Below are 12,921 nucleotides of genomic sequence, written 5' to 3' on the forward strand. Positions count from 1 at the left end.
AAAATGTGCAACATCTGTCCATTCACTGCATGCAGTTATACAAAGTACATCCCTTCATCGGTGAAAGAAATTTTCTCCAACTGCCAAGCATAGGAGGAGAAAAGAGGGCAAAAATCATTTGGGGTTTAATCCCATTTGCAGTGTGTAGGGGTATATGAAAACAAGGAGATATCCAGAAACAAGATGATTGGAGATGTATATTTCCTAATCATGGGCTGGTCATTATCTCATTCTGAATCCAGAGGTGTAAAAGGAGTAGTTTTGGGTTCCCAGGGGGGCAGGGGGTTGAAAATTCTTTGCCTGAGGTACTGTAATCCTGTTCTGTTTTAATAAAATTTTGTTCTTTACCATCGAAAAAAAAAACCTTCAAAAGGCATTTTAGGAGTTGTTCAGGAATTAGAAAGGGAATCATTTTCCTTCTAATCTACCCTTATATTAAAAGGAGAAAAGAGATCATTCCAGTTTCCAGGTCTGTTGCCTTTGCTGAAGAATGTCATAACTATTAATCTACATATGCACCACCTCCCAACAAATGCCCTGATTATTGGAACAATGTAAACCTGGCTGTAACTTTGATTAGAAAATAATCTCGTTAAAGGTATTATAATTGGCAATACAAAAAAGAGGAACAAACTAGCATAGGATGTAAGTCCCCTTACCATAATTCCTCCAAAAATCTAAGCCTTCTCCAATATGTTCATAACTGTCGTATTAAGAAAATGAAACATAGCAACAATGGATTTTTGAAGGACAATTTAAAGTGACCCTACCAGCTAATTTAGAATCACGAGTATTGCATTCATAACTGTTGTATTAACAAAATGAAATATGGAACAATGGATTTTTGAAGGACAATTTGAAGTGATGCTACCAGCTAATTTAGAATCACAAGCATTGCATGCATGCCATACTTGCTTCTGGTGAGGGAATGCCAAAAGCTTTGAGACACTTCCCTTGATCTCCACAACCAATTTCCAGGCAAACAAGTATTAATAAACTTGGCCTACCAATACCTAAACCGACTTCCTGCTTTACCAATAGTTTCCCAGTTCATAAGGTAGTCGTCCTTCATAGAGTATCTCAGCTCCCACAATAAAAAAAAAAAAAAAAAAAAAAAAAAAAAGAAAAGAAAAACTATAAACACCAAGGAAAAGTGGACCAACAGGTTAGAAAAAATAGATTTAATCAAGGTTATCATGCCTCCCAGCAAGATATGACTCTTTTTCAAGAATCCCTCAGCAAAAATGTTATGACTTACAAGAATCAATTAACCTGATATCCCCACTGCAACATGGCTTCCTCCATAACACAGTTACTTTTCATGGGAACTTGTAGATCACATCCCCTAAAATATCTACAAGTCATATTTGAAGTATTGATGGATAACCACCCAACACTAATTGTATCCTCTAAATTCTATTCGGGCATTAGTTTTGAATCATTTCAACAGCTAGTTCTCCTGTTAACAGATCTATGACATTATCATTTAAGTGCTCTATGTACACGAATACAGTCTGGAGTCTAGAATGCCTCTCCACCTCCAAGACTTACTAGATTACTCAAGGACTTTACCCTCATGAAGCTATTCTTATCTTGGGCGTGTTCATCCATTCAAATACCTCTACATAATAAAAGTATAAAATTAAAGCCATTACCCAATGTTGGTCCCAACTATCTGGGGTCATGGGAGGGGTAGAGTGGATACAGGCATACAGGCATACAGCCTTAACCTTAAACAGTTTTTTGCTCACAAAGTGGCCTCTCTCAGACACAAACCCGCATTCTTACTCTTGTCAGCCCAAGGTTTTACCATTACACTAAGTAACGGCCCCTATCGTATAATAAAAGTATCAATCTAGAAGAACTCCACTCTTAAGTGTTTCATTTCTTGTGGAGATAATGGGTTCCAGCACTGCATTCTACCTAGTATCCCTCTGCCTCCTGAGGCATTCACCACCATTCCTACACAGTCTAACAACATTCACCTCTGTCAATCAAATTTTGTTCGAAGCACATAAGCATATTGCTCATTATCATAAGTAGATTGATCTTTACTAACCAAAATTCTGTGTTTATATGCTTATCTTTAATGTAATCTTTTTTGAATTGTCAATGTTATTAGTTTTCAAATTAAAAACAGATCAGGAAAAATGCCGTAGAACGTACCAGGAGCAGGAAAATAACTAAGAAACAAAATATCAAACTGGAAGAAGACCCACATAGTCATAGAGGTGATAAAACTAAATTATACTCGCAACCCATAAAAACCACAAGTTCACAACTGCTATGCTTGACAATACCCAGATTCTTTGTACTAATTGAAAAACTCCTGCAATCCAAGAAAAAAAAAAAAAAAAGAAAAGAAAAAGAATCACAAAGGCCAATGCCCCAAATATCAACAAGTCAATAACCCACAAAATATAGTATATCATCAGTTGAAAAACAGAGAAAAGAACCGCCAGAATAAGCAATTGGCAAGAAAATACTAACTTATGTCGATGTCATTTAATTTCCATCTGTTGCCGAGAGATTGGACCACGAGCCTGAAACGCAGTCTGGAATGTGGGGAGCATCTTGAGGCGAGCCTGAGCTTGCGAGAATCTCGGAAACGAAGTGCAAAAGGTGGTGAAGGTGTTGAAGATGGTTTCCTGGAGATAATTAAAGGATCCAAAGACATTATTGAACGTCCAATATCAGGCCCTTTTTCATTACAAACGGTTATAAACAAACACATTATGAACAACTGTGCTTCTGCTTCCAAGTTCCAAGAGACTGGTGCTACTAACTGCAGCATCCAGCGGGGACGCTCACACCGACTGTTGGGTCCGAACTAATTTGCCACGTAATGTTCCAAGGATCGATACGCACCGCTAAATGTGTGGGACCCACTTTTAAAATTCTGACGTCAGTGTTGAGAAGAATGCAAGGAAACACAACTTCAAATCTTCAATAATGCAACTATTGATGCATCGCCCATCCGCCCTGCAGCGGCTGTTCGGCTTTGGCTTGATTTTCGTGAGATAGGCTACAACCAGTGCAAGACCCGTTCAGTCTTTACAGCGGGATATCTCCATATTTCTGTGCTCTATTAGTGGTGGGACTCCGTATTTATGTGTTTTATTTTAGGGAGAATGTCCATTCGGCCCAGGGTTAAAAATTCTTAAGCCCATATAACAGTTGGGTGGGATAGGTGTTAATTCGGAATTGATGATTTGATGTGAATTCATAAGTGGGCAGTGAAGTATTTTATATTTTGAATTTTTATAGATTTGCAATGGAATTTAGAAATCTGCGATAAGCTTATCCGTATTTTTCCGGTTATTATTTTATGGGACAAGGTTCAAAACGTGTGACGGTGTGAGAACGGACTTGCAAGCCGAACTCGGGAAGTCGGGTGCGATGAGTACGAATGATGATGATGATAAAACACTTAAAAAGGGATAACCCGCGAAAGTGCTCACTGGATCATCTGAATCCCGGATGAAACTGATGCCGTCAATGGAGAAACAGCTTAACGTGGAACATCACAAGTTGTGAACAAAGCATTTAGCGGGTAGTTACAGACCGTGGAGGTGTTTGCTTTCATTGAGTAATTGCGTGTTTTTTTTTTTCACAATTTTTTCACAATTTGGGATCCGTATGATATACGGTTTTTAAAATCGGACTGGACAGAAAACCGTTCTGGGTCCCGTTTCCCATTCTAACAGACGGCTTGCACTGATAAAAACAAATTAAAAAATAAAAAACAGTCAAAACCGTTGTCTGGATTGACAGTTCGGCATTTCAACCACTTGGGTTAGCGATTCATTGACTAAACCAACAATTTTTAGCCAAAAAGTGATTTTGAGGTAAAAGTTTTTTCAATCCGATCGTAGTCCGGTCCGATCCGATTTTGAAAACACTAGTAGTGGTAGTATATTATGATTTTTATTATTAGTTTTTGCTTATGATTATATTATTATCATAACAAGAATTATCATAATAATAATTAATACCATTAGACCCATATTGTACATGGACTGGGTCATATGTCCCATCTTTTCATATGTGGGTTTATCAAAAACGGGTCATAGCCAACGCGTTTTGATCGTCTTCTTTGCCTAGACGATAAAGTGGGTCCTGCATCTATCTACTTGTTTTCTTAATCATATTTTGACGTTTATAGTTATTTTTTCACAATTTTTTGCTTTTCATTAGTATATATATATATATATATATATATATATATATATATTTCAGACACATGTGGTACTGTAAAATTTCAATAGATAGAATTTCTGAAGAGGTTAAACTCTCACTTTTAAAAAATCTATCCACTCACAAAAAAGTAATAATTCTACTTTCTTAAAATTCATACCTAATCCCTAAAAAAGTAGCCACTTTTAATGTTATGGTAGTAACTGAACTTTATTCAAACACAACCATTTCAAAAGTAATGATTAAACAATAATTTAAGTTAAAAATATTCAAAATATTAAATGGATAAAAATAAAAATAAGTGAAATTCATAAAAATGACTAAACAATTAATACAAATGGTATGAGTTTCATTCTTTTAGATGAAATAGTTTATTAATTGCAAAATAGATTTAACTTTTATTGGAAGTGTAATAAATTTATCAAATTAATAGTAAATACCAATTAAAGTGGGTTATTGCTTACAAATAAGACTTCATTTAATCTCTTAAGTCATATTAAAAACAACATAAATTAATAGTGATTTTTGAACAAAGTAAGTTAGAATAGATTGTCAATTACAAAGATGTAAGACCAGTGTTATTTTTTCTAATTTATTTTTTTATAGTTAAATAGTAAATTTCAAATTCAATGATACTATAGTTGTCCCTTAGTATGGAGTCATTCTCTAGATAAAACAAGGTAAGTCTCTTAAATCAAATAAAAAGCCAAACCTAAATGTTTAATATAAATATTTTAAAATTTTGAAATAATTCAGATTAATGGCCCCATACTTAGTACGGGCATCATTTCTTGTGTTGACAAAAATAAAGAGGTTTAACCTCCTACCTGATGTTTGGAAGTGTTTGAAAGTGGGATGAAAATCTGAACTACTGAAACATTTGCAACTATAGCTACAACATGGTACAGATGAAACATTTGCAACCAGGATGTGTTTGAAACTTTGAACAGTATGAAACTTTTAAGAGTTTGAATCTACTCAACTAAAAAAACTTACTGTCAAGGCTGAAAACCTGCAACTTTTGAATAGATTGGAACTTTGAAAGAAAATCTGTTCAACCAATAAAAAATGAGATGAGAGGAGAATGAAAGCAAGTTGTGTAAATCTGAGATGGTTAAAGACGTTTAAAACCTACAATTGCTGAGACACTTGAAACCTACAATGATGTCTTTTGGTCTCCTAATGCTGTGAGAGCTTGAGGGGGTGTGAGAGTTTAGTTTGAGATGAAAGAGTGAAAGAGTGGTTCAGTTATAAGAATCTAATTAAAGCATACGTTTGAAAGGATAAATATTTTGGTCTCCCAATGATGTTTTGGGAACCCACAAGTAATGAGTGTAATGGCAATGTTCTACTTTAATTATTTATTGAAAAAATAGAAAAACCTCAAAAATTCCAGAAAATAGCTAAGTGTGTTATCAAAACAGCCAAATCATAGCAATGTGCGCCACCAAATCAACTACATTGCAAAAATGTGCCAACTCAGCACATTACAAATTAATATATAGATATATATGAGAAATAGGAACCACGTGAGACGCCATAAGAAAACACTTTGATAAGAGAAAAAAACATCAAAATTAACATTTTTTTAAGATGGGTCATTTTTTGTCAAAATGGCAAAACATTTTTCATACCTTTTTTGGAAAACGGCTAACTAAACAATATATTCAATGCATTTTTGTCTTTTTTTTTCAAAATCTAATGCTATGTATGTGGCATTGCTTTTTTAGAAAACAACAATAAAATCTGTTGTAGTCCGAATCCGGGCAATAATTAAAGTGGAGAAGAGAGGATGAATTGAGTGAGTGAACTAGGGTGTGGGAGTCCCAGTCCTACAAGGAGACTTGTTGGACTTAGGTCATGCCAATGGGCGTCGTCACTTGCCCCCCACTTTTGAGACTGAGGTAGTCATTTTGTTGCTCAAGCAATGAGAGGTCAACTCGATCAAAGAAAATAATTCAAATGGAGAAAGGAGTTAAATCCAAGCCATGCCACCATTCTATGAAATTCACCTATCTTCATCTAAGGCACATGGACCATATGCGCTCTCCAAGGGGTCACAACGCTTCCGCTATAGTCGACATGAGTGTTGGAGTCAATGCACCACTTTGACTTCTGAAGCATCTATCAAAGTCCCCTTCGCAACGGGATGTGCAACAATTGTCAGATTGTAGCAAAATCTATGCCATTGGTGGTGGACCAATTTGGGTCATTGAAGCTCCTATATAAGGAGAAGTCCCAAGCGATTATGATTCAATCATTTGCTTCTAAGCATTTGGAAGATAGAGCAGAGCTAGATGATTTAATCATTTGCTTCTAAGCATTTGGGGCGTATTGATCGATACATATCATATTAGGGCCCCTTTGATATGCCCCTACACTAAGTGTTTCAAGGTCCCACCTGTTTTAGGGGGTAAACAGGACTTAAATCGACTCCCCTCCCCCCCCCCCCAACAGGTTTCACAGCATAAAAGTAAAACCGACCTATCAGACTGTATTGATATTTTGAACCTTCTATTTCTATTTGTCAGTTCGGTAAGTTCCCTTGCCCTTCCTATTAATTATGTCTACTTCAAGTTCTAGGTTTTGGTTCGAATGTTCTAGCTTAGGATCAGAGTTGGAAAGTGATCACTCCGGTTCAATGGTCAACCCCAAGGTGATGGTTAGAGAAACTGAGGTTGTTAGTCCTTTTAGTAAGGACAAGGCCATTCTAGGGGGCTAAATCCAAGGTCCAAAGACAGCTAGTAGATGTAGGTGCCAAGGTCAAGACAAAGGTTGAGATTTAGGATTTGGAGGTTGATGTCATCGATGTAGACGATGAGGTTGAGGATGTTCCTAAGGTCACGACCTTGAGTGTAGTCTAGGAGGAGGTTGAGTCCATGAATAAGTCATCAGAAGGATAGGAGTTGGTGGTCCTGTCAGAGAAGGAGAGCATTTGCTGGGCCCATAAGGGTTGGCTTTATGCTTAAAAAGCCATCTGGTGGTCGGGCTTAGGTTTCTAGTGGATGAGTAGGTCACCTAGATTTTGACTTTACATCGAGTCACTCTGCCCCAACTAATGTCTAATTTGATAATATTCCTTACTTATGTTATCTATGCTACTCGAGTCCGCCAGGGTCTTTCAAGCCCATTTTGTGTTGAAGAACCATCCTTAATCCAAGGGGTGGTACTACTTCTTTGCTTGGAATCGGGGTACTCAATTTTTAAGGGCTCCTTCCTCCATCCATACTTGGAATGATCAATTCTTCGATGTGATCAGGCCGAAGGCATGAACATTGTCGACGAGATGGTTGCCCCTTGTAACCAACTTGAAGGAGCCCATGCGGGTAGGGAAAGAGAAGAGGAATTTGAAGAGTCCAATCAGTGTTGAGATCAATGGGAACGAGTTCTTACCTGAGGCTATGTTGGTTGAAGCTAGGCTAAGTCGGGTGAATCTAGGTAGGAGCGTGTCATGAACCGGCCAAAGTTTAATATTTATGCTCATACTTATGTTTGCTCTCGCTTGATGTAGAGATGGATGATCATCATGGACTATTTCAACATGTGAAAAAGAGAAAACGCTAAGATATTGAGGACCAAGGTTCGTCTTTGATGGATCCAAGGCAAGTGGCTCCATGGGTGGTCACCCAAGCAGTCCACCAAGAGCACATCGAGATTTTAGACAATGATCAATTCAAGGTAGGGACCACCAAGGTGACTCCTCAAGCACTATAGGGGAGGTTATTCGTGATAAAGTGGTCTACTCCTGTTACTAATGTGACTCCTGTTACCTTTCCATGGATCGGGAGGAGGCCAAGTTCCATTCTACTGAGGTCCTTTAATGTCATGCCTACATTAAGGCAATTGAGGATGGTATGCTTTTCTTCCATTCATATTGCTTGGTTCATTTTTCTTTTGTTGTCTTAATTAATCTTTCTTTTTGTAGGGTGTCTTCGCTATTACCATTCTTTGTGACTCCCTTGCCCAAATGTTGGCCTAGTTCAATAAGATGTTGAAGGAGAAAGATGCCTACAACATCGAGATTGAAAGGCTAAAGACCAAGGCGAAGGCAAACACAGAGAGGTCTCTAGCAGCCGAGGAGAAGGTTGGGGTGGCTAAACAAAATTTCATAGAGCTTCAAGCCCAATTAGCTAAGGAGATGATCCATGTTATAATCAAATACAAGGCATTGGAGGACCACCAAAATGCCTTAAATGAGTACGAAGTGATCGCATTCTATGGATAGGTTCTCCATGTGTGGAGCGAAGGTCATCAAGCGCTATCCTAACCTCGACCTCAACTTTGTAGATGGTGAGGCTGCCTTGAAGGAGTCTATTGTTGTTAAGGCAGTCGTGTTGAGGCTTGATAATGTGCCTCTCAATTCATCATAATTTTTCTTTCTTTCTTGTACATATTGTGGGTCTGCATGCCCATGATTTTCTATCATTCATTTTCTTCTTTTTTCTTCCACATTGTAGGCCTCAAGAGTCCGAGGCCATTTTTTGGGGTGTAATAAGAGTATATTTTCATTTTAAACTGAGCTCTGGTGACTTGGTTGTTTCATTTGTTTCTTTGTTGTTGTAAATGCAAGATAACCAAAGTGGCTTGTCTAAGGCTACATACGGTTGTAGGCTGAGATGGCTTAACCATGCTAATAAGATAAAGTGGCTCATCTAAAGCCTTTGTGGACTAAGTTAGGTTGATGGCCAAGATGGCCCAATCCTTTGATGTGGTGGTGTAGGTCCATAATGCTAGTCTATGCAAGACCTCTACAATTCAAGTTGTCCAATTCCTAAATTGAATCTTTCAATCCTTCTAGGTGAATTGAGCTTATACTAGTGATCGAGTCTCAACATATTGGTATGACCAATGCTTTGGTGGAGTTTAGCTCGGTGGATTAACTACTCAGCTACCATTCTTTATCGAGCCTAACTCAGTTAGGTCTTTAAGAGTCTGGGAGCCTTGTGGTCTTACCTAAAGAGGAAAAGCAACTTGGAATGAAAACCAAATATCATTAATTATAGAAATCTGATATGCAAGCTATTTGTAGACATCCTTAAACTAGAAAAGTTCCAAGAGTGTGGGACAACCTTCCATTCTAGTGTCTCCAAGTAATATGTTCCTAGGCCAATGACTTTGGTGATGTTGTAAGGGCCTTCCCAATTTAAGGTGAACTTGTTCTCGAGTTGTACAACCTTCTGTTAGTTGCTTTCCATAGACTTGAGAGTTGGCCATCCTCTATTGGTAATTCATAGTTCTGAATTGAGCTTATTTTCAAACCTCCTCCAATGGGTCCATGCTTTTTTTGAGCTTCTCACTATTTTGCATTTGATCAAACTACTTAATACACAGGGATAGTGAGCCAATTTCTTCTAGTATCATAACATTGGCCCTAAAATGCTAAATTAAATGGTGTTTCCCTTGTTGCTAACCTGGGGGTTGTCTGACATGAGCACAATATGTTGTGTGGTTCTTCGACCCAAAGTCCTTTTGCCTAATCGAGCCGTATTTTTAACCTACGGGAGAGTGTCCTATTGGTTACATGGGTTTGTCCATTGCATTAGGGAGAGTGGACTTAAATGAGTTTCTACTCAATGCCAAGCTACTCATAAAATTCTCTAAATGCACCACCAGTGAAATGCTTTCCATTGTTAGCGTTGAGGATTTGAAGTATCCCAAACCGAAAAACAAAGTCTCTAAAAGAAGTTGTTGGCATTCTTCTTTATGATTTGTGCCATAGTCTCGACTTCTACCCACTTTGTAAAGTAGTCGATAGCCACAATCATGAATTTCTTCTATCCAATAGTGGTTAAAAAGGGGCCTAGTATGTCAATTCCCCACTAGGAAAAATGACACATCTTGTTGATTGAGGTCAAGCTAGTGGCAGGTTGGTGGACAATGAGCTACATCCTGCTTCATGGTTGGCAATAAGTATCCTTGTCTCAAATTTTTGTGTGTTAGGGACATGCCCTCCAAGTTCTCACCATAGATGCCTTTGTATACCTCTCGCAGGATGTAGTCCACTTCCTCAGACTCAAGGCACTTATGGTAGGGATGGCCTGTTATACAATTCTCCTCCAGCGATAGTGAATTTGATGGTTTATCAAGCAACTTTGGGGGCCTTGGCCTACTCTTCTAAGTTTCTTTAACAATTCTAGGTCAAGATAATGTCTCCATATGAAGTGAAATGAGCTGGCCAACTTGGATATTGACACTCAAATGTTTTCTAACCTAAGTATATGCTACAATATGAACCTACTCATTCTGTCGAAGTCCTTTGACCTTTTGTAGGTACTTTGCCATAGTCAACTCCCAAGCCTCATTCTCTCAATTTATTTGGTTTACAAAGAGCTAGGAATCGTTGAAGATTTTTAACCTAACTACACCAAGCTCCTTCGTCAATTCGATCCTGATAATCAATGCCTTGTACTCAACTTCACTATTGGAGGCCTTGAATATGAACCATAGGGCATACTTTAGAGCAATGTTATCAAGGATGAGTAGGATGAGGACAACGCAACTCTTGTTCTGATTGGGTGACTCGTCCACATGCAATGTCTAGGAAAGTGAGGCAATAGATTTCATAGTCGACTCTATCTTGTTGGAAAATGTGCACTCTACTACAAAGTCTACCGGTACTTAGGGTTTGATAAACAGTTGAGGCTTGTACTAAATGTCAAACTCCCCCAACTCTATGGCCCATTTGACCAAGCAACCTAATGTATCTAACTTATAAAGGATCTACCAAAGATGATGGTTAGTTAATACTATGATACTATGGACCTAAAAGTAAGGCCTAAGTTTCCTTACTGAATAGACTAGGAATAAGGAAACCTTCTCAATGTCCTGGTACCTTGCCTCGATATCCTGTAATACTTTGTTAATGTAGTAGATCGGTTTTTTCTTCCCATCTTTCTCTTTAGCAAGCACTGTGCTTACTACATCTCTAACTAACAAATAAAGGAGGAACTCATCTATAAGGCTTGACTTTATGAGCAAGGGCTACGAACATAGATATTTCTTAAGCTACTACAAAGCTTCTTTGTATTCATCAATCCATTAAAATCCTTGGACTTTTTTTAGAGCTTTGAAAAATGGAAAACACTTCTCTGTCGATTAGGACATAAACTGGATGAGAATAGTGATGACCTAACCCATCAAGCATTGTAGTTCCGTTAGTGTTCAAGACAAGGGTATGTCAAATATGGCTTTTGTCTTCTTAGGATTTGCTTCAATACCACTCTATGTCACTATAAACTTGAGGAATTTGCTCAAGATGGCCACAAAAGTTCACCTTCTTAGAGTAAGATTCATCTTATACCTCTTGAGAATGCCAAAGACTTCTTCTAAGTCGGCAAGATGTTGCTCAACCTTGATGTGCTTCACCAATATGTCATCAATATACACTTCCACTTTTAGTCGATTTGATCCTTAAAGATCCTATTGATGAGTCATTGATACATGGCACCAGCTTTCTCCAATCCAAAAGGCATTACCAAGTAATAATATAGACCCCACATGGTGATGAACAACATTTTTTCCTAATTAGGTGGATGAATCCCAATTTAGTTGTATCACAAGAAAACATACTTAAAGCTAAGAAGCTCATGATCCAAAGTGGCATCTACCAACCAATTGATTTTAGGTACTAGGAACCTGTCTTTCAGGTAGGATTTGTTGAAGTTAGTAAAATCAATGCATATACACCATTTCTTGTTCACCTTCTTTATCATCACCACATTAGCAAGCCACTCGGGGTAGTCTACTTCTCAAGTAAAGCTTGCTTTAAGGAGTTTGTCAACCTCCCTATCAATATTCTACCACCTTTTCAATGCATAGTTTCTCTTCTTCTATCAAATGGGGTGGTAGCTCAAGTCTATGCTTAGTTAGTGAATAATCACTTCAGGGTCAATCCCCAACATATTTTCTATATACCAAACAAACACATCTACCTTAGTCCTAAAAAAAAATTAACAATGTTTGCTCAAATATTATGTGACCTAATAGAAGCCTATTTGGATAGTCTTCTCAACATCATCACCAAAGAGTGGTACTTGTGCGAGGCCCTCTATCAGCTCTGCACACTAAGCTGTGAGCTTGTCTCTGAGGTCCAAGTTGTTAATGGCTAACTACTTGCTTAAGCTCATATTTTCATTCAAAGCAGAAGCATAGAATTGTCAAGCAACTACTTGGTCACCTCGTACTACTCCTGTGCCCTAGCTAGTCAAGAACTTTATTACCGGGTGGTAGGTTGACATCAAGGCCGTCAATGCGATTAATGAGTCGATTAATGATGGTGTTGTACGGCAACCCAATATTCACAACTAGGAACCCCACCATTATTGTAACATGGTCTGATGACTCTCTAAGGATGATTAGGAGAATGATCCTTCCATCTATTAGGACCATGTCTCTCCAAAATCCGACTAAGGGTGTGTTGACTAGTTAGAGGCGCTTGGTGTTGATCATCATCCACTTGAATGCCTTAGAGAAGATGATGTTTGTCGAGTTGCTAGTATGAATCATGATTCAATAAATGGTGAAATTTACCATTATCAATGAGATGATCAGGATGTCATCATGAAGGACTTGGGCTCCCTTCAAGGCCTCGCCAAAAGGACACTTCTTTAGGTTGCACTTTCTTCACTAGTTGTTGGTTGGCCTGGAGCATCTGAGCATAAGCTTTCCAATCTGAAGAGCTTTCTCCCCTCAATGTTGATCCATTAGAGATGACATTTATGACCC

The 12,921-nt window shown here is 38.1% G+C and overlaps 1 protein-coding gene across 2 annotated transcripts in view; it reads right to left on the reverse strand.

Annotated features, from left to right (window-relative positions):
• The window catches only part of LOC148852160 (uncharacterized), an 86,171-nt gene extending 83,086 nt beyond the window's left edge, over positions 1-3,085 (reverse strand). Inside the window, exon 1 of one of the 2 annotated variants that reach the window (XM_088944195.1) lies at positions 2,491-3,085. In XM_088944195.1, coding sequence (XP_088800321.1) covers positions 2,491-2,794 — 304 coding nt within the window. In that variant the 5' untranslated portion in view covers positions 2,795-3,085. The remainder of the gene's footprint in view (positions 1-2,490) is intronic. The other variant, XM_088944196.1, reaches the window with a different exon arrangement.
• Positions 3,086-12,921: the final 9,836 nt, after the last annotated feature.

This window comes from Nelumbo lutea, chromosome 5 (assembly GCF_056320005.1).
Source record: "Nelumbo lutea isolate HS-2025 chromosome 5, American lotus-T2T, whole genome shotgun sequence".
In the NCBI taxonomy this organism is placed as follows: Eukaryota; Viridiplantae; Streptophyta; class Magnoliopsida; order Proteales; family Nelumbonaceae; genus Nelumbo; species Nelumbo lutea.